Source organism: Psammomys obesus, unplaced genomic scaffold (genome assembly GCF_907164565.1).
Source record: "Psammomys obesus unplaced genomic scaffold, mPsaObe1.curated_primary_1811, whole genome shotgun sequence".
Classification (NCBI taxonomy): Eukaryota; Metazoa; Chordata; class Mammalia; order Rodentia; family Muridae; genus Psammomys; species Psammomys obesus.
The window spans coordinates 1,584,647-1,611,003 of record NW_026591643.1 but is presented as its reverse complement, the minus strand read 5'-3'; the positions used below and the strand labels follow the sequence as shown (position 1 = coordinate 1,611,003).

At 43.6% G+C, this 26,357-nt stretch overlaps 1 protein-coding gene across 2 annotated transcripts in view; it reads right to left on the bottom strand.

The window, feature by feature from the left end:
* Window positions 1-1,532: 1,532 nt before the first annotated feature.
* Rpap2 (RNA polymerase II associated protein 2) overlaps window positions 1,533-26,357 on the bottom strand; it is a 59,917-nt gene continuing 35,092 nt past the window's right edge. Inside the window, exon 12 of one of the 2 annotated variants that reach the window (XM_055611722.1) lies at window positions 1,533-1,758. In XM_055611722.1, coding sequence (XP_055467697.1) covers window positions 1,755-1,758 — 4 coding nt within the window. In that variant the 3' untranslated portion in view covers window positions 1,533-1,754. Of the gene's footprint in view, window positions 1,759-5,781; window positions 5,930-26,357 lie in introns of those variants that run through there. The other variant, XM_055611721.1, reaches the window with a different exon arrangement.

The following is a 26,357-nucleotide window of genomic DNA, read 5'->3' as shown; positions in this document are numbered from 1 at the left end:
AGATTTTCCCTCAGTTTTTTTAAAAATTGATTTTATTTCCATTTTTAGATCTTGAATGGCTTTATTTCCTTCCATTGTTTGTTTTTTATAGATTTAAGGGATTTATTAATTTCCTCTTTAAGGACCACTAGCATAGTTACAAAGGTGCATGTCTTGTGTTTCTGCTGTTTTGTAATTCTCAGGGCCTATCTTGGTGGTGTTGTTAGACTCTAGTAGAGACATACATTGTCCTGGATGGTATTGTATTTTTACACCAGTGTCCAGGCATCTGGATTTGCAAAGTTTGTAGTTCTAAGTGCTGATGCCTGACTTTGGTGAGTCTTTTGTTCCTTGGCTTGTCTGGTTCTTAGGAGGGTGTGCGGCTGTGTGTTTCTTGGAAGGAAATTCTTCTGGGATCCTGCTAGGTGAGACTGTTGGGGGTTCCATGTCAATGTGTTTTGAGTTATGGGAGTGGACATTTAGGAATGGGGTTGGGCGATGAGGAGGGGCTTAGGAAGGTCAGGAGGGTAGAAAGCTGGCCGTCCCACCAGGAGCTGCAGAGTTGCTGTGGAGAAGGGAAGGAGTGCAGATGGAAGCGCCCCTTCCTGCTTTGCTGGCCTACTCGCTTCTGTGGCAGGCCTGGATGAAGGGTTCTTGGGGAATGCCTGCTGGAGCTGCTGGCCAGGGTAACAGGATAGGTGGGGAGGAAGGGTGGAGTGGCTGTAGTGACAATTCTGGAATTTGGGGGTCCTTAAAAACACAGAACTATTATGCTATTGTTTAATCCCAGGTGTGGGGATATGGGGCAGCTTTGGACTGTCCACAGCAACTATGATTTGCTTAGTGCTGTAGCAGAAGCGTGGTTTTGTGAGCTGCAGATAAAAGTTTTTTTCTGGGAACTTTTCAGAGGGGTACAAAAGTGCTTGGGCCTAGAGAGATGGGGTGGGTGTTTGTTGATGGTTCAGGGGAATTTTGCTTTGTTAGTAGTCATGCCATCATGCTTGAAGAAACAAAAGGAATTAGATTCAAGGATCTCTGTTTCCCCTCTATCCTTCTTTCTCTCCTATCTAGTGATAGGGGTGATCAGGGTTGGGGGTAAAGGGTGGGAAAAAGAACCCACAAAGTAGCAAAGACTGGCGACAAGTGGTCAGAGAGGGATGTGGGACCTGTGGAAGGGGGGAGATCTGTTGCTGTGCAGTCAGGCCAGGCACTATGTGGGAGCCTGGCTGGATGTGGTAGGTTGGGGGGAAGGTGTGGGTGGGGAGCTCTGGAGTACTCACTGGCTGACGTGGAGGAAGACACGGCATCTTAGCGCCAGGTGGGGTGTGGAGGCACTGCGGAGGGCCCTGGTGGGAGCTTAGGGCTGGCTGTTAGCACAGTCTGCGTTTGAAAAGGTCACTAAACTCGGAAAGGGCTTTCCTGAAGATCACATTTATTGATGGAACTTTTGCTGGTTTGTGATAAAGTTTACAACAGGACACAATTACACTTTTCTTGCATTTTGGCTGTAATCGACCAGAGAAAAATAAAGGTAACATTTTTTTGACTCTTCATTTAAGTTTCAATTTAAGACTTCATTTATTTTTTTCTTTCTCAAATAGAAATCCTGTGTTTTGAGGTTCTGGATATAAAAGCTTTCTTCTTCCTGCTGGGGTAATGGCTTTCCTGTGTCTGAGGAAGTAATGTACATAGTCATCAGTCATCCATGGACCCTCACTGGCTAAAGTTCCAGGTGCGGTGAGTAGAATTCATCTTCTATTCTGTCTTCCTGACTTTTATCTGGGAAAGAAAAAAGTTTGAATAAAACACCTAAAATATTTTAACCTCCACACAGCCATTATGTGTTCCTTTTCTTCCATACCATGTCTTATTGTTGTCTACTTGGAAGAAACCCAGTTTGTATTCCACTCTAGAGCAACTCTTACTTGCTCTTAATCTCTTAAAACTCTTAATCTCTCCCTATCAGTTTTCTCTCTCCCTTGCTTTTAAATTTTTTACACTCCAACAATTCCCCATGGTTAATAAAAATCAACCATTCAAGCAGAAAAAAAAAATCTATGTAAGAAAAGTCATATAGTTGTTATTTCTAATCCTTTAAAATCTGACAAAGTCTGGGGCAAATGAGCAATGTGCATAAAGTCTACATGAAACATCTATACATGAAGGTCCCTGAGCCATTTGAATACTACCTATTTACACACACTTAAGATATGCTAGTTCAATGACTTTGAATCGGCATCCATTAATTAAAGGATCCTGGACTTCTAATTAGGCATTCTGTGTTTTCAGTGTGGCTGATAAGCCTTCCCACCAATGGACATGGGTATAATGAATTGACAACTGGACCTTAAATGTCAAATAACTGTATATTTAAGAACCTCTGAACGTGATGCTCTTCTATAGGCCAATCTCAGCTCGCTGTTTCAAAGGGCCCGTCAGAAATCAATTGAGAGGCTCTGAGTGTACGTGGGAGGGAGTGACTGTTCTTCCCTTACATTTGTTAGATTATGACAATGGGTTGCCTGCAGTCACTCCCTTCTTTCCCCATGGTGTAGCCCAGAGCTTCACACACCAAGCAGACACCTTACCACTGAGCTACACGTCTAGATTCTGTTCTTGCCTTCCTGCCAGGATACCTCTTTCAAATATTCTTCCTGTGTATTTCAAAGTTGGCTTGAAAACTGCCTTTTTAAATTTATTTTTATTACAGACATTCAAGGCCTGCTGCAAGACTCTCTGGCTTGCAAACCAGCTTGGCCCAGTGAGTATTGCCAGCTGCTCTCTCCACACAAATAGGTCTAGCTCTTGCTAATGGCTTTGCCTGAGCTAGATCCATCAGACAGAGTATGTACTAGCTTTACTTGGCCTAGCTCTGGTCATGTAATTCCAGTAATGGCCCAATCAAAGGCAGGCTATCCATCTCATCTCAGACATACAGCTAAGGTCAAATGCCTAGGCCACATTACAAAAGCAAAATCAGACAACATGTTTCCCGTATAACCTGTTATTCCTATAGAAATGTTCTCTGGTAAGAATTACTTTATCAAAGAATTTCAGTAGTTTAACGAAGACATGAACAAATACCTCCTCACTGAACTTCAAGAGGAACATGGAGGACCTTTGGGATACCATGACAAATGACAAAATCAAACCTTTAAATTAGGCACAGATGAGGAAGCAGCATCCTAGGCCAACACATATGCCTTTACAGATACGAGCACACACAACACCAAATAAGAAAATAAACTCTTCATGGCATAATCAGAGTTCACACACCAAATAATGAAAGGTGAAAGAGGAAAAAAACAAAAGTGACATATACCAAGCAAAATTCTGTACCATAGTTGAAAGAGAAAGAAAAACTTTCCATGCTCCAAACAGTCTGAAAGAATTCATACCCAACAAACCAACCCCACAAACACTGGGGCACCCAATTTCATTAAAATCTACTAAAAACATAAATTAACATCAATCCATTAAAAGCTGGTGATTCCAATACCCCACTTTCTCCACAGACAGGACATCTGGACAAAAAAAAAAAAAAAATCAGAAACATCAGATTACCTGACATAATATATATCAAATGGATTTAGCTGGGCAGATATCTACAGAATATTCTACCCAAACACTGAGGAATAAACATTCTACTCAGCGGCCTGTAGAAGGGCATTTAAAGTTGACCAAATTCTGGGAAACAAACCAAATCTTAAGTTCAGAAAGGTTGAAATCATTCCTTGTATCCTATCTGACCATTATGCCGTAAAACTTAACAGCAAACAAATTCATGAACGTTAAACAACTCATTACTAAATGGATGATTCAGAGAAGAAATCAAAGAATATAATGCAGTGCAGGCATAAGATTAGTGTGTAATTCAAGTGCTGATTTCTGTACCTCCATATCATCTGGCTGCAATCCATCCCTGTTCTAAGAATCGCCGGTCTCAGTGTTGTATAAACCTGCTCCCTAATGGTCCCCTGATATGCTAATAAAGCAGCTTAGAGCCAGTCACTGAGCAGGGGAGAGAATAGGGCTGGACTTCCTAACCAGTAAGGGGAGCAGGAGTTAGAGGAGGAAGTAGGGGATTCAGCCAGGAGAGAGGTGCAGGGAAGATCAGACGAGATCAGGAGAGGAGCTGGAACAGGGAAGCCATACAATGAAAGTATTTCTGGGATGTGCGCTGGGAGGCAACCAAACTAGCTTAGAGGGTTAGGAATAGAGTAATAACTGCTCAGTATTGTGAAGCTTATTAAACAATGACTCTCAATTATTGTAATGCTGGCTGGGGTAAGTTTCTGGAGAGAAACTGAGAAATTAATATGGTAGCTAAATAAAAATGAAAAAAAGAACAGACCTTTGGGACACACTGAAAGCAGTCTTATGAGGAAAATCTATAGTTCTAAGCTTTAAAAAAAAAAAAAAAAACAACAACCAGAACACACATAAATGACTTGATGAAGCAACTCAAGAATCTGGAAAAGTAAGAACAAAGCAACAAACCAAACCTAAATCCCATAGATGGATGGCAAGAAATAAAAAATTAATGAAATAGATTAATTCTATTTTTCTTTCCATTTTTTGAGACATAGTTTTTCTGTGTAGCCCTGGCATTTTTCAAAAAATTTTATTTCTATACTAATTCATTTTGAGACAGCGTTTCTCTGTCCTGCGCTCGTTCTGTAGACCTGGGTAGCATGAACACTCACAGAGCTGCTGCCGCCTTTGCCTGCTGAGTGCTGGGGTCAAAGGTGCGCACCACCCAACTGTTTTCCTTGTTTCTAAAAGCTGGTTCTCTGAGGAGATAAACAAGCTGCACAGACCTTGGATCAACTAACCAAATGAAAGAATTGACTTAAATTAACATAGAAACGAACAGGGAAACACTAACATGCACAAAAGAAATTCAGAATGTGGTAAGGGGATACTTTAAAACCTGTACTCCCAAATCTCCATCCAGGAAGTTACCCTAATACTAATACCAAGACCATGTAAAGACAGCAGAAAAGAAAATTATAGGCTAGCTGTAGTTCTCCATCAGACGGGAGCCTGGGATGGTCCTCCAGGTGCTCCTCAGGATGCGGCAGCTATCTCCTGATGTGCCCCCATTTGATATGCTGGGGTGGGTGGATGGGGTTGGAGGGAGGGTAGGGGAAACAGGGAGGGTGAGTCAGGGAGGAAAGGTAGGAGGGGGCCAATGACCAGGATGAAAAAATAAAAATTTAAAAAAAATGAGAAGGAAAAAATAAAATTAGGCTCATATCATTTCACACCAAAACTAACTTCAAATAGATCAACAACATGGCTGCCTACACACACCAGAGTAAGGGCAGCAGTGTAGATATGCTAACACAGAAGGGGAAAAACTCCATGGGGTCATCTCTAGGCAAAGAACTTGTGTGGGAGAGAATTAGTCCTCTCCGGAGATGAGCCTCTTAATTGGTTATCCAATATCAAGTGGTAAGCCCTGAGAGCAACCATAGGTGACTCAGCAGGTCGTAGTATATTACAGCAGAATGAGAACTTCTACTTCCAGAGAAAACATTTCCAGGTGGGATAAATGGGATGTCCTGGAATGCAAGGACCACAGGTGCTAGAGTCTACAAAGGAAGACTGAGCAGCAGACATAGCTGCAGGTTTGGGCTGGAAGAGTCTTTGGCAGCTACAGTCAGCTTGGGGTTTGCTCTTGGTTTTTAAAATTTTAAACTTGAGGCTGGGAGCATAGGTCAGTGGAAGAACACTTGCTGAGCATGAATCAAAAGCTCACAGAGGTAACAAACTTATGAGATACAACCCAACTTACCATTCTGGTTAGCAGCTGGTTCTAAATATAGTGGTTAAATTTTCAAGATCTTCACATTTTAAATGCAGTTCTGTCAGCAGGGTGGCTATAAACTGTGTAAATAGCACATTTTTCGGAGAATGCTTCTGAATGCCAAGCATCGGTGTCAGTCTGAAACAATAGTAAATGTTCGTGGAGAAATGAGAGGGCTGCAGGGCATTCATCTTTAGCTTGGCGTGGTGAACCTCCTGAGGAGGAAGATGTCTCCTTGAAGTAACAAAATTCCTACAGGAAAGGCTTTACTAAGAAGTCTCTGAAGACTGAAACCAACACGCACCGTTCAGTGAGGAAACATGTCTACATGCCTGCACCTATTAACACACTTACTTCTATGCCAGAAAAAATTCTTCCTTTGTAGAGTGGAAGGTGTTGGTGGCTTTGGAAACAATCTATATAGAGTGTTTGGATCATACCACCTGAAAAAAGGTTAACTTTGGGGATGTAACTCTTTAATGTTTTAATTTAAAATTCTTAACTAAATGTATCATAAGTACCATTCATACCAATTGCATGTTTTCCTTTTAAAACACTTTCTCTAAAGACTGACTACATGTAACGGAGACTTTAATTTCCACTGAAATGCAACCAGTAAGCAAGATTTTGACTTCATCAGAAAACTTTTTAATGTACTCTATGTACTGAAGTCAATGCTTTGTGCATGCTAGATAAGCTACATTCCCAGTGATAAGATTTTAAAAATTTTCTCTCATATATTACATCCCAACAGCAGTCTTCCCCCACCTCCACTTCTCCTTTCCCTTCAGAAAAGGGCAGGCCTGCCAGGAATAACCAAACATGGCATGGCAAGTCGTAACAGCATCTCTCAGGGTAAGGCTGAGGCAACCCAGTGCAAGGAAACGAGGCCAAAAGCAGGGAAGAAAGTCAGAGACTGGCCCACTCTCACTGTTAGGTGTCCCACAGGAATACCAAGCTACGCAACCATAACATAAATGCAGAGGCCTAGGTCAGACCCAGGCAGGCTCCCTGATACTCGGTTCAGTCTCTGTGTGCCCTAGGAGCCCTGCCTTGTTGATTCTGTGGGCTGTTTTCTTGTGGTTACCGTGACTCCTCTGACTTCTACAATCCTTATACCTGGACCAAGAGCACAGTGAGGGTATATAAATTCTCTTCTGCTACCGAAGCTCCACAGTCTGAGAGGAAGGAATTTTAGCAGGAATAAGATGAAAGAGTCCCAGCAAACTAGCTTTTTGGATGTTGGCAACTGTGGCTGTGGGGTTTACTCACTTGGATGAGTAATCTGAAATATGCATAGTAGAGTCTCATACCATCCCTCCCAGGCGCCGTCATGGTACCATACCAGGGCCATTTTGAGACATGAGCTAGTAGTTTGGACTAACTGGGTTCAGAGATGCCCATATATTCACGTGTCTGGGCTCCCACAGGTTCTGTTGCACTGGTGTAGAGTTAGCTCCTTGCCCATTCAGCTTGGCTCTGCAGGGTGACTATTATCTAACCTGCTGAGCGCTCTGTGCTGAGGACAACAGCTACTGTGACATGGGGAACTGAAGGTGCTATCTCTGAGAACCAGGATAGCAGGGTGCTTGCTCTGAGATCAAAGATACATATGGATGTGTGCCTCTTCCAAGACTGAAGGCTGGCACTCACTTTTCCCACTGTGCTAAAGCTGGGTGTTTACTACTGCCAGGACAGGGAAAAATGATCACTGTTCACATGGGTGTCCTGAAGGGGTCTTGAGCATCTCTGGTTCCAGCTGCTGCTCCACCCTGCTTAAAAGGAGCTCAAGAGACACTGCCCAGATTTGACTATTAGCCCTGCTCTCAGGCAGACACTACTACTGAAACATCAGGGAATACACATGTAAGTTTTGTTGCTGCCTTTTTTGCAGTTCCCATCACTATTCTATCTTTGCATCCTGTTTGCAGTGCTATCAAGCCTCCATGAGTGCCGAAGAGGCACTGACTCTTTTAGGTGCTTCTCTGTTCGGTGTTTGTTGGAGATTGATTGTCTCAGATACCTCTTGCTGGGAGCAGAGTTAGCACTGAACTGCTCCAGGAAACCCCTATTGCTGGGTGAAGGCCATTGTGGCCATTGTAGGAGCAGTGACACACTGGACAGCCCATACCCAGTGTTCTCTATTGCTGATGTGTGGTCTGTAGAGACTGGCTCTTCTTGGCTCTGTGACAGTGTACACTGTGCCCAAAGGCATTGACCCTATAGAAACTATAGTGAAATGACAATCTGGTGTCCAGCTAGATGCAAAACCAACAATGACCATGTAACAAGATGGTACCCAAGACACATTTTCGAGAGGAAGCTTCTTACTAAGCACCTTATAGAAGTGGTTGAGAGTCTACTAGATGTACAAACCCCAGTGAAGGAATACAACAGAGACGAGGACAGATACCCCAAGATGATATGGTGGTTCCAAAAGAACTTTTTAATTTAAAATTTATTATTATTATTTACATGCATCTATATGCATGATATTTGTGCATGGAATCATGTGCTGTGCATACATGTGGAGGTTACAGGATGACCTGAGTTGGTTCTCTCTTTCCACCTCTTATTTGGGTTCTGGAATGGAAAAGTTGCCAGGTTTAGGCAGCAAGACACTTTACCCAGAGTCACTTCATTGGCCCCAAGAACATAAATCTTTACCAATTCCAAAGAATTCAAATGGATGATGTACTTGATAAAGAATTTAAAATAACAATTACAAAACAGCTCAATTAAAAGTCCATGATAATAAGGTTAATAATGCAATTAGTAAGACAGTAAGGATATATATTAGAAAGAAAGAAAGAAATTGAAACAAAAAGATTATTTTGAAAAAAAACTTTGGAAATGAAGAGCTCACTAAGACCAAAACACACCCAACAGCAATGAACTACCCCACACCAGCTAAGAAGACCATCAGCCAACCATTTAAAGTGGAACCTGAAGAGTTTTCAAAAAGATCCTAGTCCAAGGGTCCATCCATGCCTGTGATCCCAGCATTTAGGAGGCAGAAATGTTTGATGAGTCTGATGCCAATGTGATTTGCATGAATTTTGGGGCAGCTACATGGCAAGGTCCCATCTTGAAGAACCACAACCAACCAGGCAACTAACTTTTCAAAACAAGGAAAAACTGAAGGAATCCAGGTCTCTCAGATCAAATTAGAAAAGATTATTAAGAGAACACTATATCCATGAGGTAAAGCAAGATAGCCTTCATCACAAAAGCACATAGAAGGATAAATCTCACTTGAAGAAGGAGATACACAAATAGGTAAGGATACTGTTATAGTATATATAACCAAACCAAAAGATGAACCAGAAAAAGAAGAAAATATTTAAAACAAGGAAAAGATAGTAAGAGCCAAATTGATTAAGTTTTATTAAAGGATAATAGACTGAGCTTGTTGTGGTGATGTGTACCTAGCACTCAGGAGGCTGAGGCTGGGGGATTGCTGAGTTTGATCAAGGGTAGCTTGGATACACAGTGAAACTATCTCAACAAACAAACAAAAGATACAGACTGTCTAATTGGACTAAAACACCAAGACCTATTGGGTATGTAACACATACCTGTAAATCAGCACTCAGGAGCCTTCAAAAAAAAAGGATTTTGATTGTAAAGCCAGCCCGGGAGCTTTACCAGTAAGACCCTGTCTCAAAAACTAAAACAAAACAAAACAAAACAAAAAAAAAACCAACCAAACCAAACCCAACCAAACTGACGATATAGCCCAACAATGTGCTACCTAGAAGAAACTCCCTTTCCCAGTAAGGACAGATTGAAAGGCAAAGTATGGAAAATGGAAACAAAGCAAGCAATAGTAGCTATTTTAGCTTGACAAAACAGAATTTCAACAAAAATTATTGAGGAGGTCAATGAATTCATGAATCAATTTAAAAGTAATAAATTTATATTAACCTAATGTTAGAGCACATTATTGTATCAGAAGAGACTGGTTCCGGGACAACAGTGAGGTATTTTAATACCCTATTTTTATTAATAGATTCAACCCTGCCACCACCAAAAAATACCAAGAACCAGAGTTACGCTGTATTATATAGCAAAAAACATAACAGAGATTAACAGAACAACAGCTTAAGAACACAAATTTTGTTCATAGGCACATGAAACATTCTGCAGAATAGATCCCATATTAGGTCACAAAATAAGCCTTAAAAAAAAGGAAAAAGAAACATGTTGCTTTTTTTATTGCTACAGAATGAAACTACACCTCAAGCAATAGACCCTTTAGACACACGGAGACTCAACAGCACACTTTTCAATGAGCTGGTCACTGAGCCAATCAAAACACTGTTCTGTTTTTTTTTTTTTTTTTAGACAGGGTCTCTATATAGCCCTGATTGCCCTGGACTCGCTTTGTAGACTAGGCTGGCCCTGAATCCATACAGATCTTCCTGTCTCTGCCTCTCAAGTGCTGGGATTAAAGGTGTGTGCCATAACACCCAGCTCAGGAATGTATTTTTTTTTCCTTGAATAAAATGAAAATGGAAATAACACGCCAAAACTTACAGTATTCAGCAAAGGTAATACCAAGAATGATGTTCATAGCAACTAGTGCCCACATGACATGGGGATGTCAACAAAAACCAGTATTTGTAGGAGGAGAAGAAGACACATCAGGGAAAAAAAAAATGAAATCGGGGGTGGGGGGGAAGACTCTTAAAAAGTTATATAACAGATTGTGACACATAGTTGGTTCTTTGAAAAGATACAGCCAGCCAATTCTTTACTTAGACTCAGCAAAGAAAAATAGAAGCTCCATATAAAACCAGAGACACAAAGGGTTATATTACAAATAATGCCATAGAAATACAAAATTTTATTAGAGACACTTAGAAATTATCTGTTAAACTGGGAGGTATATAAGAAAGCAAAACATTTATGGACATATAAGATCTATCAACACTCAACTATGAGGACAGTAAAACAAATAAATCAATACCAAGTCCTATGATAAATGTGAATTGTAACTAAGCTTCCTAATAGAAAAGCTTAGGATATTGAATTTTATGTATCTGTTAAGAAACAAAAACCAACGAACTTAAAGGGAAAGGATCCTTTCAGGTTTATTCTGAGGTCATCATTACTTCATAAGCAAAATGCACAGGGGTGGGATAGAGTATCATAAACACGCAAAGACTTCTCAAAAATACTTAATAAATCCACTAGGATATCAAGATCATTCATTACAATTTAGTTTTCTCTTATGGATGTAAAGATAATCCAACATACTCAAATTAGTAAGTAAAACAGCAAATCAACAGAATGAAGGATAACTATTACTTCAACAGATGCAGAAATAGCATTTGATGAAATTCACTATCCCTTAATAAAAATACTATGTACAGAAAGAAGTGCTCCAACATAATAAAAGCTAAACTCTGAAATCCCTTCCTCTAAGAACAAGGGTGCCTATTGTCACTGACCATATGTTCAATGTACTTCTCTAAGTTTCAGCGAGAGCAATTAGACAAGAGAAGTAAAAGGCAGACAAATGGAACAAGAAAGCCAAATTACATCTGTGTGCAGACAATACGACTCTATGCAGAAAACCAGTAAGTGCTGCTAACGCTGGCAAAGAAATTTACTGAATTAGCATGATGCCAAATCCACATGAAAATCAACAGTTGGGGCAGCATCCTTTTTTTTTTTTTTTTTTTTTTTTAAAGTAAACTTCTTTAAAGAACTACAAATACAGGTGTAAGTGGTTGGCAGGCAGAAGAAAGTGTTGATGAAGAATCACACAAGGTCTGTTAGTGACAAGAATGTCAATGTGGAGTATGGAGGTTCCTGTACCAAGTCACGGAGCAGAAGGATCGCATTCCTCAGGCATCTGGAGCCAGGACTGGCTGCCTGTTCTACCTCTGAGCTTTAAGTGTGCTGCATAAGTACACTCCAGGAAAGTTAGCCAAAGACAAGTCCTTTAATCTCGTTTATCCTCTTTGGAAATGTTTCTTCCCCACCCTACTTTCTGACAGAAGTGCAGATGCCTGAAGCTCTGTATGACAGGGGCCTTCTAAGTGTCACTAACTTACTGAGATCTTTAGCACAAAGGTGAGGTGTAAATGAATACATGGTGTCTTAGCAGTTTCTGTGTATCTAATGGGTTCCTTCTAGACAGTCATAGATCCCCTCTGAAGAACAGGCACTTGACAAAAAAGACAGAGCGGTTTTGACAAATTATAAAGGAGTAATATATAAAGATGTCAACCCTGGAAATAACTTAAATGTATAATTTTATTCACAAAGCAAGAGAATTATGGATTTGTGTGTATTTCCAAAAAAACTCACATCTACAAGGCAAACAGACTATATATTAAATTTGCATGTGTTACAATTCCTTCTCTCATCACCTTGAACATGCCTTATTAAATAGCAGCAACAGATGAAAACCTCCAATCTGGCTGCTCACTAGGCACATTCTAAATTTTCTGGTCATTCTTGGCAAAAGACTCAGTCTGCTCATGTGGATGAATCAGTCAAGATTGTTAAGGCTTGAGCTAATGATAAGATTTAGCGACAGCTACTGTAGATCAGTGCTGAGGGTTCTTCTGGGAGTTCCGCTCCCCCAGTCCAGTGAGGGGTGTCCCATGATTGCAATGGAGAAACCTTGGTGAAATGATACTTCGTTAAGGCCGAGCTATGGTTCTCTCCAGTCTTTTGTAAACCATGAAAACTCACCAGGCTCAATGACAAAGCCTTATCACAACTGTGTTCCTAGTTAACAACAATCTTTCTCCGTTCTCTTCCCGGCTGAGTACGTGACAGCATTTTCTGTCTTTGGGCTTTTTGTGACACTCTGATTCTTTATTCTCTCCTAATAATTTTTCTTTTCTCAGTAGCTTGTTCATCATAAGCTCAAGTCTCATTTAGGTACTTTTCTCTTTCTATCACACCACATCCCATAGCTCTGACCACCCAATCATTAAAACCTCCTAGATTTTCCTCCCCTAGGCTGCCCTAGAGGCGCACAAATGCGTTCAAACCTGATCCTCTGATTTCTTCCACCACAACAATCTGGTACTAGAAAACTCAATTCCTCTCAGAGTTTTCTCTGTCTCCCTCCCTTCCAGTCTGTCTCTCTCCCTTTTGCTTTTCAAGACAGCTTTCTCTGTAGCCCTGGCTGTCCTGGAATTTACCCTATAGACCAGCCTGCCTGCCTCTGCAGGGATTAAAGTTGTGCACTACCACAGCCTGGATTTACTTTTCTTTCATGGAACTCTTGTGGACTTACTAAAGTTTCTGAAAATGGTTTAAGCTAATTTCAAGTGACGCCTTCTGTCAACCACGCTTTCCTGTACTCCCATCAAGCTTCTCACTGCAGTGAAACGGATTCAGAATACAAATAAAAACATAACAACCCCAAAAACTATCCTATGAAAGGAAATCTTTCATTTCTAAGTCATCTTTGAAGCTCACCTGCCAGATCTTATCAAATCCTTACCCCCTTTGTTAAACTGTCTTTCTAGGCCCATATACATATTTTCTCCCTCTTCTAAGATAGGCTATGTTGCCCAGGCTGGTTTTGAATTCCAGGACCCAAGTGACCTTTCTGCTTCAGCCTCTCAAGATCACAGGTGTAAGCCCTATCCTCATTTTAAGTTATCCAGTTTAATTTTTTCATTAAAACAAAAACAACCCATCATACATTGAAAGGGACTGAAGAATCCACTGTAATCCTCAAGCTTCTAATAGTGGGTATCAAAGAATACTAGACAAATAACTTCTACCTAATTAAGAGATAGCAACACATCAGAGTTGATACTTAAATGTGTTCTCTGTAGGAGATATCTTTAAATCACTGCTGAGAATGTAGATGGCAGTGAATCTTTTAAAATAATGCTTACATTTTCTAAGAAGGAATACAGCAAAGGCAATGCTAAAAGGACTGATGGACACATTCTAGACTAGATGGTAATGCTCTAAAAACAGGTAATACAAACTTGTAACATACAAAAGCACAAACAAGAGAAGAAACTTCTCATGGAAACTCCAGGGATTCAAATGTCAGTTCTGAACACAGAGGGGCATCTACAGTCCGTCCTTTATCAGGCGGCAAGCGGCATCATAACAAAAGCAAAGCCAAGTGTCAGACACGCCCTGTAGCCCACTGCTCCACATATGCTCCACATCAAAAGCAAGAGTGCACGCCAGGTTGGGACAGGCACTCTCCATTTGTCACTACAACATCTGGCTAACAGGAACCTTGTACAGTAGGAAGAGTTTCAAAGTCTGGGCATGCCATCTGAGGGATTTTAATAAAACGTTCCAGTCAAGGATTCAGAGCTGTGAGAAGTGCTGATTCCACCTTGGAAGTTACCCAGAGGTCTTGGGTTTGTATCCTGTCACTAAACAGCCACAGTAAGAGTTCAAGTTTCTGTTTATCAAACAATTACAATTAAATAGTAGAGTCAATGCTGTGTTATCTGTAAGGCAGTGATAGTCGGCAGTGAGCTTGGAGTTGGCAGTGGCCTCCTCCATTCTGACCCAGACTGTCTCAGTCACTGCACACAGTAAAGCACCGGGAGCCCCAGAGCACCTCTACAGCAGTCTGAATTAGCACTTCTCAGGCGTCCGTGCGCACCGGCATCAGAGAGACCCAGAGCTCCACCCTCCAAACTGATCTGAGGCAGAATTCTGTCCTAGGGATTCTTAGAGTTAGGTAGGCTGCTCTAAAATGGCACTGGACAGCACATCTCTCTCATACAAAAGGAAGAGCTGAGAAGGTAAGTAAATGTCACCACAGAGCACAATGCTGTATGGTTTAGGGGTGGAGGAAGGGACAGGAAGCAAAAAGCCACACTTCTTTTACCTATCAGATTTGAGAAATTACTGAGTTCATACAGAGTTCTGCTGCAGGGTGGGAGCCCACGCTTGCTCCCCATGCATAAAGGCCACGAAGATACAGTGACTGTTAAAAGATAACACTGGCCTTACAAGGAAAAACCTGCAAACCCTCGCCCCTCTCAGTCTCTGTGAGTTACAGCTGGGAAGGAGGAGGTTGAAGGAATTTTCTGGCACAGAGAAATTCTGTCAGTGTGTGCACACACTGTGCTCATCGCATCAATAACATGAAAAGACACACGAGGCCGGGAGTGGAGGCTCACGCCTCTTAATTCCTGCACTTCTGAGGCCTGGGCATGAGGACTTCCGTAACTTTTAAGCTGGCCTGGGTTATAGGATAAGACCCTATTGTAAAGTACCAAATACCAACATAGTACCCGAGTTTACGGGAGTGGAAGCAAACAAAAGCAAAGGCTGCTGGGATAGACAAGCCAGTTTTACTTTTCATAGTTTATGTAAACTGCTTAGTCTCCTGAGTGCTGGGCTTACAGGCTCACATCTGGCTCAAACACTTCGGTAAGAATGGTGCAGGTGAAAACCTAAAACAGGTTCAACTGGAGTACTGTTTTATGAAGTTATACCATCTAACTTTCTCAAATGTGATGCAGTGTCAGTCTGTCTTGTTCTAAACACTGAGCTAGGATTTACCATGGACAGAGGGTTAAGCCAGGACACCTCTGTCTTCATCACCCCATACTCACACTCAAAAAAAGTAAACCACTGGTGACCCATGACCAGTGACATGAAAGCTCAACACATTATCTATCCTCAGAAAGTTGGGGGCTCACAGAAACCCTAGATATTATGCAAAAAAAAAAAAAAAAAAAAAAAAAAGGACATGTGTTTTCAAGAGGAATTCTGCCTGTATTTTTAGGGCTCTTTCAAGATACAAATAATTAGAATTTTAAATTTCATATTTAACATGAAGTTTTTCTTTCTCCCCTTGTTCTTCTTGAGATGGGGTTCTCTGTGTATTCCTGGCTGTCCTGGAACTCAGAGGTCTGCTTGGCCCTGCCTCCTGAGTGCCGGGGTTAAAGGCCGGCCCCTCCTGGCCAGCACCTTGACCTTTCCTTACTGCATTGTTCCTGGGACAGAAGGTTGCAAGCTCAGCCAGCAGGGAGCCTACAGACTGTCTCCCCACAATAAAATGGCAGTCAGCTGGGCTGAAGGCAACGAAAGCCCCACTACAGAGCCCCCCTCTATGGTGTAGCACGCGCCAGGCCACTGCTGCGGGGCACTTTTCTGTGCTCTTGACCCCGACAGGGAACACACAGAGGTGAGAGCTCATGTTCGCGTTCGTGCCTTTACAAGGGTTGGAGAAAAGTACTGTTTCCCGTGCAGACCCCAGCCCTGTAGAGCTGGCCCTATCGTGGAGGATCCCAAACACAAGTCAGTGATTTACAGCTTTCTAAAAAGATTCATTTTTTAAAAATGAGACTAATGCATTGGTCTTTCTGTGAAGCTGCAGCAGGTGTTAACTGCAGGGTGAGAACAAGTGACTCTTAAGGTCACGTAAGTCAGTAACAGACGTGCAAATAACCCAGAAGCACCCCCACAGTCTGCACTTGTAACCACGAGACCACAGGAGTCACACATCTGATTCATTTTAAGAACTGAGCAGGTCTCATGATTTTCACAGGCCATTTGTGTATGCTCTTCAAATAAAGCATGAGAGCTGCCATTACAAACTAAACATGCTAATGAAAGTGGGCAATCCTACTGCTAACAGTCCTTCCACTGTGTGCCTCTGCCTAAGCAAGCTGAGGAAGTGCCTCTCTACTCAGCACCCTAATGAGCCAGAGCTGAGTTAAGCTCAGTTTAACTGGTTTTTGGTTCTTGGTGTACAATTAAGTCCCTTAGGAAACTAAAAACAAAACTTCGGGACTTACAAAGACCAGTGAATCAAAACTTGTGAATCAGTCATTAGTAAATGTATTTGTTAAAGTTCCTGATAATTTTAAGCAACAAGGACAGAGAAACAGTAATTCACAGTAATTCAAAGTTCCTCTAATTCTTTTTAAACTGGTTCTTGTGACGTTCCCTGGGCTGGCTTGAACTCTAAGGCTCATGTAGTTCTCTCGTTTTAGCCTGAACAGCTGGACTCTGGGGACTTACACTCGTAGCCTGCATTTCTTAATTGAATTACTCGGTAAATGTGATCATAAATGTTGCCACATTTGGGCTGTTCACTGGTTGCTGAGAAAAACTCAACAGTAAAGGGAATGCTTTTACAGGTCTTATTCACAGGCAGTTAAACCAGGGAGGTAAAGGTGGTGATGTGGAACAGCTTTTACTCTCTGTTAGACAGATACACGACAGCCATTTCAAGGATCAGCCACTGTGCTACCAGCTGCCTGCAAGGAGGGCCAACCGGTGGACATGACAGAGGCCCGCAGAGGACTGTGAGCCATGAAGATGCGGTCTTATCACAAGTATGTGGTTGGGAAGTCACTAATACTTACAAAAATGGACTTGTTCCTAGAAAATTCTGTGCTAGAACGCCGTGTGCTGAGCACTCTCACCCCACCTCCCTACCACGCCACCCACCAGGCCACCCTTCCCATACCCCTCTCACGCTCATGTCTATTCCTTTGTCGTGACTCACTGTGAGAGGACAGGGGTGGAGCTACCTGCTGGAGCCTGGTGGGCTCAGTCCACACAACTGACACAGTGACCTCCTCCCCAGGAGCCTGTGAGCACAGTGGTTCAGCAGCAGAGGAGCCCTGAGAGCCACTGGTGACAGGATGGTCCCTGTGGGGCCTGTTGCAGGAAACTCCAGGTGTGTCCATGACTGCAAAGGCTGGATCTAGAGAAGAGCATTCTGCAGGCCTTCACCCGACCTTGTGGCTCCTGTGTTCTTCCTGAACGCCCCTCTACTCTGTTCCCTGAGCCTTAGAGGGGTGGTGTAAAGGTCTGGTGAGGCCTGGGCTCACAATCACTGTTTTCTGCAGAGCAGGCAGGCAGTCAGGGGCCCCTGCATTCACCACTGTTCACTGCAAGAAGAAACCTCTCTGACCAGGTGATGGCTGTCCTTTGTTTTAATCCCTCTATAGGACACAGCTCAGTATTGAAGAGCATGTCCTGCTTGCTCTTCCAGTGGCCTTGAGCTCTGGTTCAGCAACCACACTGGGCACCTTACAGCTGCCTATAATCTGAACTCCAGGGGCTCTAATGCCCTCTTCTGGCCTCAGTGGACACTTAAACACATGTCCACACACAGACACACATACATAAACATAATAAAAAATAAACCCTCTATCCCAGTCAGGCAGGCGGCTCTGCAGAGGGCAGGCCAGCATGGCAGGCCTCTCCTGTCCCTACCTCCCATACCCTGGCAGGAATACTGGCATAACACATACATAGAGATTAAATCTCAAGTCCCAGTGCTTGCATGCTTGAAGGGCTTTTACCCAGGGAGTCATCTCCACAGCTCCTTGGTTTCTTTCTGGAGACAATCTCTTGCTATTACTTTCTGAATCTTTATCCCAATCAAAGATCAAAGCTGTTTTTCCCTAACCTAGGATGACAGCAAACAATGAGGGCAGGGTTGGGAGTGAGTGTGGGAGAAAGGAGCTCTGGCTGATAGCACAGCAAATCCGTGACCTTTGGCCTCATCAGCATCATTTATGCCAATCTTCTGTAGCTCTTGGTCAGCTTTTTTGGATCAAGGACCACTGTGACTACTTTCATCAAGACCCCACCTCTATTCCCTTGAGTGCAGCCTCTCATCCCACCTCCCTGACAAGCAAAGGCAACCAATCCAAGATCTCTCTAGAACCACAGCGCTGCTCCTCACTGCTCTCTACTGACTAGAACAGCGTAAAGCTACTCTGTGCCTACGTCTACATCCCATTTCTCTATGTCCTGTGAGACGATACCCTCACAGCCTGCCCTTGGCTTCAAGTTATTGATGTTTATGGTTCTCCTACCATGTCTTTAACTGAGTTAACAGAACTAACCAAAGCCTCTTTCTAAAGGTGTCGCCATTAAATCTCCTCTTCTGCCTTTTACTATAAATCTATCATTATCTATCCATCTATCTATCTATCTAGTGTGCGTGTGTGTGTGTGTACACGCATGCTTCTCTGCATTTTCAGCACTAAGCAATAAGTACTTGATCTTTTATGGCATATAATACTTGAGCCAAATGTATTCCAAATGGTGTAGCCAAATCCCAAATGTGGCTTTAGGACAGAGAAGAGAGCAAAAGCAATGAATTCTAAGCTTTGTTTCTCCCTTTGGCTCTTACCTGCTTTAGAATTTTGTGAGCATGTATAAAGAGGAATAGAAGCAAGTGTTTGAATTTCAGCTTCAAGAACAGCAAGATTTTACTGTGAACTAGAATGATTAGAATGAAGTAAGACAAGTGTTAAGTCTCTACAATACACAAAATGAACTGATGCATAAAGTTAGCGAAGGAAAAATTTTGTCAAGAACTCAATACATTTTGGAGTAATCATTTTTCTTTTTATAGCTTCATTTAACTTTGCAAGACTACCAAACAGATTTCACAAAAACTAGTTAAAGGATGTTTCTATGTTAGCACGAACATTTCTATCACTTCTGCGCCAGTCATCCTGCTTCTGCTTCCAAGCGCTGCTGACTGTGGGATGTGAACGACTGCTGGGCCGGCCAACTCTCTGTTCTACCTGTCCTCTTGTGCGCCAGTGAAGCTGAGGACTATCAAAGGCTAGGTGTGCTGGGCACATCTATAATGCCGACAACCGGGAGATAAAGGCAGTCGACTGAGATTGAGGCCAGCCTGGGCCATATAAAAACAAGTCAACAGTTCTGTTCAAGTGTGCTCACTTATTTTATAATCATCGACCTTAGAAACAGGGCTGGTGAGATGGCTCAGTGTTACAAAGGGCTTGCTGCTAAATCTGTAGACCTGAGTTCAATCCCTGGAGCCCAGGGGAGGGAGAACTGACTCCTGCGGGTTGCCTGACCTTCACAAGCTTGGCTCGGCATAGATATGCCCCACCACTCGGTAATTTACAGCATAGTTAATTTAAGAAACCCACTTGTATGAAGCTATGTCTTTAGTTAAGTTGTTGAAATTATAATTCATTGATGCACTTAGTGTTGGGGTAGGGCGTGTGGGCCACGCCATGCTGTGGAGGTCCTACAGCAGACAGACACTCTGTTCACTCATTTGGCTTCTTCAAAGAATAGTCCCTGAGTCCCAGTCAGCGCGGTCACCAAGACAGGAGGCAGCAGCAGCCCACACAGAGGCTCCACTGAGCGGAGGTTCTGTTTTTGTTAAGAACACAGCTTCAAGTCCCCCCCCACTGACTACAGACATTTCCTCTGATTTAGCACTATGTCTACATTGTCCAAACATAATAGATGGATAACTAGAAGTCTCTTATTCATACAGAGACTTGTGTTTATATATCTACACTTTTTTAGAGGGGTGAACTACATGCTTATATCCCATAGGCTGATTTGTAGGCCATGGGAAAGAGAAGGGCCTGAGAGGTAACACTCATAAATGAGAGAAAAGTCACCAGGTTTAGACACAGACACTTACACAGGCCAAACTTGAGATTGCTGTCTTAATTTTCCTAGGGCAAATCAGTGATCTGGGGTAGAAGGAGAACGAATCGGAACCACTAAAAAAGTAATAAGAGTAAAATAGTGTTTGGAAGCAGAATTACATTTTATCTTAATTTTAGTTTTATTTGTGTGTGCGTACGCACACGACTAAACACAAACCCAGCTTTATGCACCCAAGTCCAACATTCTACTGCACTAGCCTTAGCTCCTAACTTCTGAAATTACGATCGGGTGTACACCGTTACCAAGGAACGCTGACTCCAGGTCAAAGAGAGAAGCATGGGGAGAGCGTGAGGAAGGAGGTGGCTAAGGGTGAAGGGGAAGGAAAGGCAGATATGCCTTTGGGGACACGCCCAGTCTCTTGGACATGGCTTTCCACTCGTGAACACCTCCACCCCCTCCCAGAACTCTGCTCCCCACTCCTTGCTCAGCTGGCTGCCAGGGTCTGCACCTGCGGCTGCTGAGACCTTCCCACTCAAGAGAGACTGGAACTCAGGTTAAGTCCTCACACTCCCGACGAGGGCAGGGGCACCCAAAGAGGCTGAGGAATTTGTGCAAAGCTGAGTTTAGGGCTTCAAGACTTGTTCAAGGTTTGTCTTTACGGCAGTGGAATCACATTTAGCGAAATAAGGCTTACGAAAAGCTAACTGAAAATGAAAATGTCGTCAGTCTGTCTTAGGTCAGCTGGGTGCAGTGGCGCACTGGAGGCGGCTGGGGCCGGAGGGCTGCCAGTCACGCCCAGCAGGTGGCCTGGCCACAGAGGGAGCCCGTCTCAGAAAACAAAACACAAGACAAAATTTACCTTAGGTAAAAAGACAAAGGCACCAAATTAAAGAAGCTAATCCATACGTAAGGCCAGTGCTGTGATGGTTGGAAGGGTCAGAGAGCACAGACAAGAAAGCACCCTGCAGAGGGGCATGCCTTCATGGGCTTCCCGCTTCAGAGCGTTATCTGGAAAACGGAGATTAAAAACTTTGATTACCGAAGACCATTGCAGCCAAATAAAATGAAATGTTTTTCTTCGAGCAGATGGCTCATGCCCTGACGATGTTTGCATTTAAGGGTTTAGGATTACCTATTAATAAGGAAGCAGGGATGCTTTCCACTGATATTTCTAATTCAAAAGAAACAAGTCCTTTGTAAATCACTGTGGAGTGATATATTACGTGTGTGTTTGTTTAAGGGGCTGGGGTGGAACTTTAAAACTTTATGTCTAAATCCTGTTTCGGGCCTGAAAGGCAGCTGCAGGCGCAATGGACACTGTCTCCATCACCGCAGCTCCTGGGTGACGCTCTCAGCTCGGCCGCTCCAGCCTTCTCCTTTTCCATGCTGTGACTGATGCTACATCAAGTGGTGTGCCGCCCACAGTGGTCAGCACAGTCTTTTAGCGCTGAGCCCCAAGACAGGTTAACAGTGTCAGCAAGCGCAGGGGCTGCGCAGGGACTGGCTACTCAACGTGAGGCTGTGATCGGGAAGGGCCAAGTGTTACTAATGCACTGTCATCCCCATCATACTCGAAGCTGCTGCGAAGCTGGGGGAACACCCCCCTTTTCTGATCTGAGGAATATTTTTTTGGGGGGGGGCACAGGCCTCACACAGTGGTAATTTTTAACTTGGATTAAGGCATCAGGTTTGGGGACTCTCAGCAAGTTGTGGATGAATAAAAGATTTAATTATAAAATTGCTAGAGATACAGGAAATTCTAAGGAAGAAAAAGGTTTGCAGAAAGTAGGCTTTGATTAGAAATGTTACAAAGTGTTATTTCTTTAGACAGTATCTGCATTTTGGGGTTAGAGGACTGGCTGAGCTAGTGCTCACTGAGGAAGCCTGATGACCCACAGCAGGTCTGGGAAGCCATGCTAAGAGCTGGACACAGCAGTGTGTGGTGTGTGTGTGTGTGTGTGTATTCAGGTGCACACACACCACAGTGCATGCATGGAGGCCATAGGACAATGTAGCTCATTTCCATAACCCAGTACTTTGGGAGGAAGAAGAAAGAGGGGTGCTGTGAGTTCCAAACTAGCCTGGGGGACACAGGCTGAGCTAGAGTTAAGGACCCAATCATACAAAAAGCAAAATCAATCTTTCTCTCCCCCATACCTACCTACCTATATAAAAATATGCATTTCTTGTATAACTCTCAGCAACTAGCAGGAAAGCAACTGAAATAATCTCACTCTTGTTCAGACCTCAGTAAACAGGAAAACAGTTCAACTTCACATGTTTATTATTGTTTTCAACAATAATATGACCATAATAAATGACCATAATAAACATGGTCAGAGAAATAAACCTAGGCTTTGCATAGGCAAACACATTAACCAAACCCAAAGAACTTTATGGAGTCTAAGGAAACCAAAGACAATATGACTGTCTGCTGTTAGCTACACATTGTTTACATGGCCTTGAATTCAACAGTATTTCTTTTGGGGGGTGGGGCTTGTGGGTATTCTTAGAAGCTAAGAAACTGCCATTACAAATCCATGAGAGTCTAAAAATTAACTGGAGTGGGGATGTGACAGCCTCGGAGAAATTGTTACTTTGCATAACCATGCAAAACACCTGACAGAATACTGAAGGGGTGTTGTTTGTTGCACTCAGTTTCAGTCCTCTGTATGAGGGTGAACACAGCACCTCTTCTGTGTGGTATCCCAGAGAGGAGAGACATAGAAAGCCAGACACATACACACCAGGGGACAGAGGAGCTCCTCCTGTGCCTTACTTCCTCCCGCGAGGTTCCACTTCCTAAAGCTTCCAAAATAGCAACAGCAGCTTGAAACCCAGAGTACGAGACCTGCAAACATGCAAATGCTTCACCTCAAACCTAAGATCAGCTTCTGGATCCCAAAGGCTCAGGGCCACTTCACAAAGCAAAACACATCTGCTCTTCCTCGTAGAGCCCTCAAAGCCTCAGGCGCCAACACTGTTCAGAAGCCTGCTTCACAATATCCTTCAGACTAAAGCACACCCGTAACTGTGAGCCCCTAGAACAGGAAAAGTCACATGCATCCAGCATCCAACAGCACAGTGCACACTTCTCACGCTACAAGAGAAGAGGTACAGAGAAAGGAGGAATGGGGACAAAGCAAGCTTAAAATCCAGCAGGGCAAACAGAAAACCCTGCAGCTCTATGGCCAGCTTTCCTGGCCAGATGCTCGGTTACAGGGCAGCAGGTTCAAGAGTCACTAAGGACGGGCCCTTCCCAACCTCACTCTTAAGCCCCACTTCCCATGTCTTGGGCACACACTAACTGTGTAAGTGAAAAGTGGCCAGTACAGCAGGGGAAGGTTCACAATTGGCCCTTCTTAAATCTAAAACACTAAATAAAAGGATCGCTACAGACCAGGTAAAAGGCAGAATGAAGGTAGCAAGGCTTTGTGGAAGCCCACCAGAGAAAGGCTATTTTCTGGTAAAATGAAGCTATTTTATAGCTCTGTTATTTAATTCTTTCTAATCTGCTCTGATACTAGTTTTTGCTCAGAATAAGGGAATCTGAGTTGTTCCTCTGACCCTAGGTACCTCAAAGGGCATAGGATTACTACTTACAGGAGATTTGTGGTAAAGAACAAAAACACAAGTTACTCCAAGCAGATTTCCGATCACTTACACAGGAAAAGGCCCCCAGAAAAGCTGCTGGTTTCACAGATGGCAGGAAATATGTGAAGTCTGCTAACCTCGCAGTTCAGCGTAATGGGCCTGGTCACAGCCTACTCTCACCGTGACCATGCCTCATGAATTCTCTAATAAATGTTGCCTGTCTTTTACACTAGGGTGTGCCATGTGATGGAGAGCCAGGGGGACACAGGAGCAAGATCAGTGTCGGTCCACGACCTCGTCATCGAAAGCATCCTGGGGGCTCCACTGTGTCTCAGGTCTCACCCTGACAGCTTCGTGTTTCCTACCCTCTCAGGGCTTTCCTGTAGAGGGCCAGCACAGGCTAATCATCCTGCCTGGTCTCTGTGCTTTCCTTTGAAAGCTCTGGGAGTGTTCAAACCCTCAAAGTGCTTGTAGCCTGAATAGCGTGGCTCCGCAGGAGGGCTACCAGGAGCTTGAGCAGCAGCTAGATTCTTGGGAGTCACCCATGCCGCAGCCTCAGGGGCCGCACAGGTCAGCTTGGAGAAACACATCCCTAGGTGACTGCACAACTATGGCACCTGTGGCTCCTCCCGAGAAATGGACACTCTGGCGCCTGCCAATGGGTGGCGCTTGCTGAATTCCCGAGATGCCCCAAAGTTATCTTTTCCCTTTCTCTTGAGTGCCTGGCTTCTTTTTAATGGTGTTAATCTCTTTAAAATTTTGACCTCAGTCCTTTTCTGGCTAGACTGCACTGTTTCTGGAAATCCTTCTGTTCCCAGGTTTCCCACTCCTGATTCCTACCGTTAGGTTTGCCTAAAGTCAGCCAGTGGTAACTAGGCAGCTTCCTGACCGTGACACTGTCTTAGGACTTGCCCCACTGCGTTAGTCCATTATCTGTCAGGCCAGCCCCAGGACAGACTCAGTGCAAATGCAGACAGGTCCTTTGTGAGGACACGATATGCCTGGTCTTCAGTCCCGCTCCCTTCCTAACCTCTGAGTGTGGCCTCCGCTGTCCACCTTCCTGCTGGCATTCGGTCTTCTGAATGACAGACCTGCCTGTTATTGGCTTACACCATTCCAGCAGCTCCTCTAACCCGCTTCTCCAGCCTCTTCCACCTGCTTCTGCAGCCCAGTTAACTGTGAGAGCCGCATGGCCAGACTAGTTGCTGCAGCAGCCCGCCTCTCTGCCTCAGTGCTTTCTTACTTCTACACGGCTGTCACAGAAACACCTGACAGAGTAATCATGTGGAGGAATTCCGTCCTTTTCTCACAGGGTTAGAGCGTTTATTCCAGGACGGCTGGAAGGACGTGGCAGAGCGGTGCAGTTCACAGCCTGCTGACTACCGACAGACTTCCTTCCGTTAGTTACAGCCCCAAAGCTTCCTCACCTCCTCAGGCAGTGTCAGCTGGGACAGGCACACGGTATGCAAGACTGTGGGGCAGTGGCGTACGAGCACGGGCACCGAGGGCTGGCTGCCAGCGAGGCTGAGAACTCAGAGCTCAGCCTCTGCAGCGCCCACACGCTCAGTGACTGTGGGAAACGGTGCAGCTGCTGCAGAGAACAGTTTGGCAGTTTCTCAAAAGGCTAAACATAACCTAGCAAGTCAACTTCAAGGTACATAACCAATCTGAAAACATGCTCACACAGAACATGCACATGGATGTTTGTGGCCCGAGTGAAAACAGCTGAAGCATCTCCTGACGACCGAGGGAATGACTGCAGTATATCCACAGCACAGAGCAGCGTTAGTCACTAAAACAGTGGTTACAGCCGTAACACGGACAGAGACTCTAAAACACGTGAACTGAAAGAAGCCACACACAAACAGACGTCTTACATGATTTCATTGAGTTGAATATTCAGAATAGGTAAATAGATAAATGGTCATAACATGGGGTTCTAAGTATTGTCAGAAGGTGAAATCAAGATTGAACCCAAATGACATTCTTTTGTGGTGATAAAATTGCACTGCTGTTAGACAGTATGGAAAACACACTAAAATCCAGAACTGTCTATACATTAATGGGAATTTTATCTAAATATCAATTATAAATAATCCATAATTATAAAAAATAAAACATTTCCAAAGTCTTCTAATTTGGTCAAATACAGACTTGATCTGGAATGGTAAGGGAGCGCTGGGATTCGGGAATGCTTGTAAGAAGCGTCTCTTTGTTTTCCAAGGTGCGCTCACAGATTTTTATGAGGAAATGAAGTGATGGGTAGGCTGTAAAAAGCAGTGGGCTGCAAAAGCTTCAGTCTCATCGTTCAGCCATGCCCAGAGGCCCTAGGGAAGTGGCTCTCCCTGTGGCCTGTCTGTGAGACGCTGTAAAGTGACTGTCTGCGTCCCGGTGGCTTTTGTTTGGAGATCATGGTCAGGCTGAGCTCGTTTAAAATACCATTCCCAGGGCTTACATGCTACTCCCTGAACGATGGGAATTCTCAAAGCTTTTAGAGGGATAAACTACTGAATGGTCTCTGACTACAGACAGGCCACAGTTCACTGGAAACAGCCAGTTCAGATAAATAAAATGAGGGCAGACACTTCTGGAGATG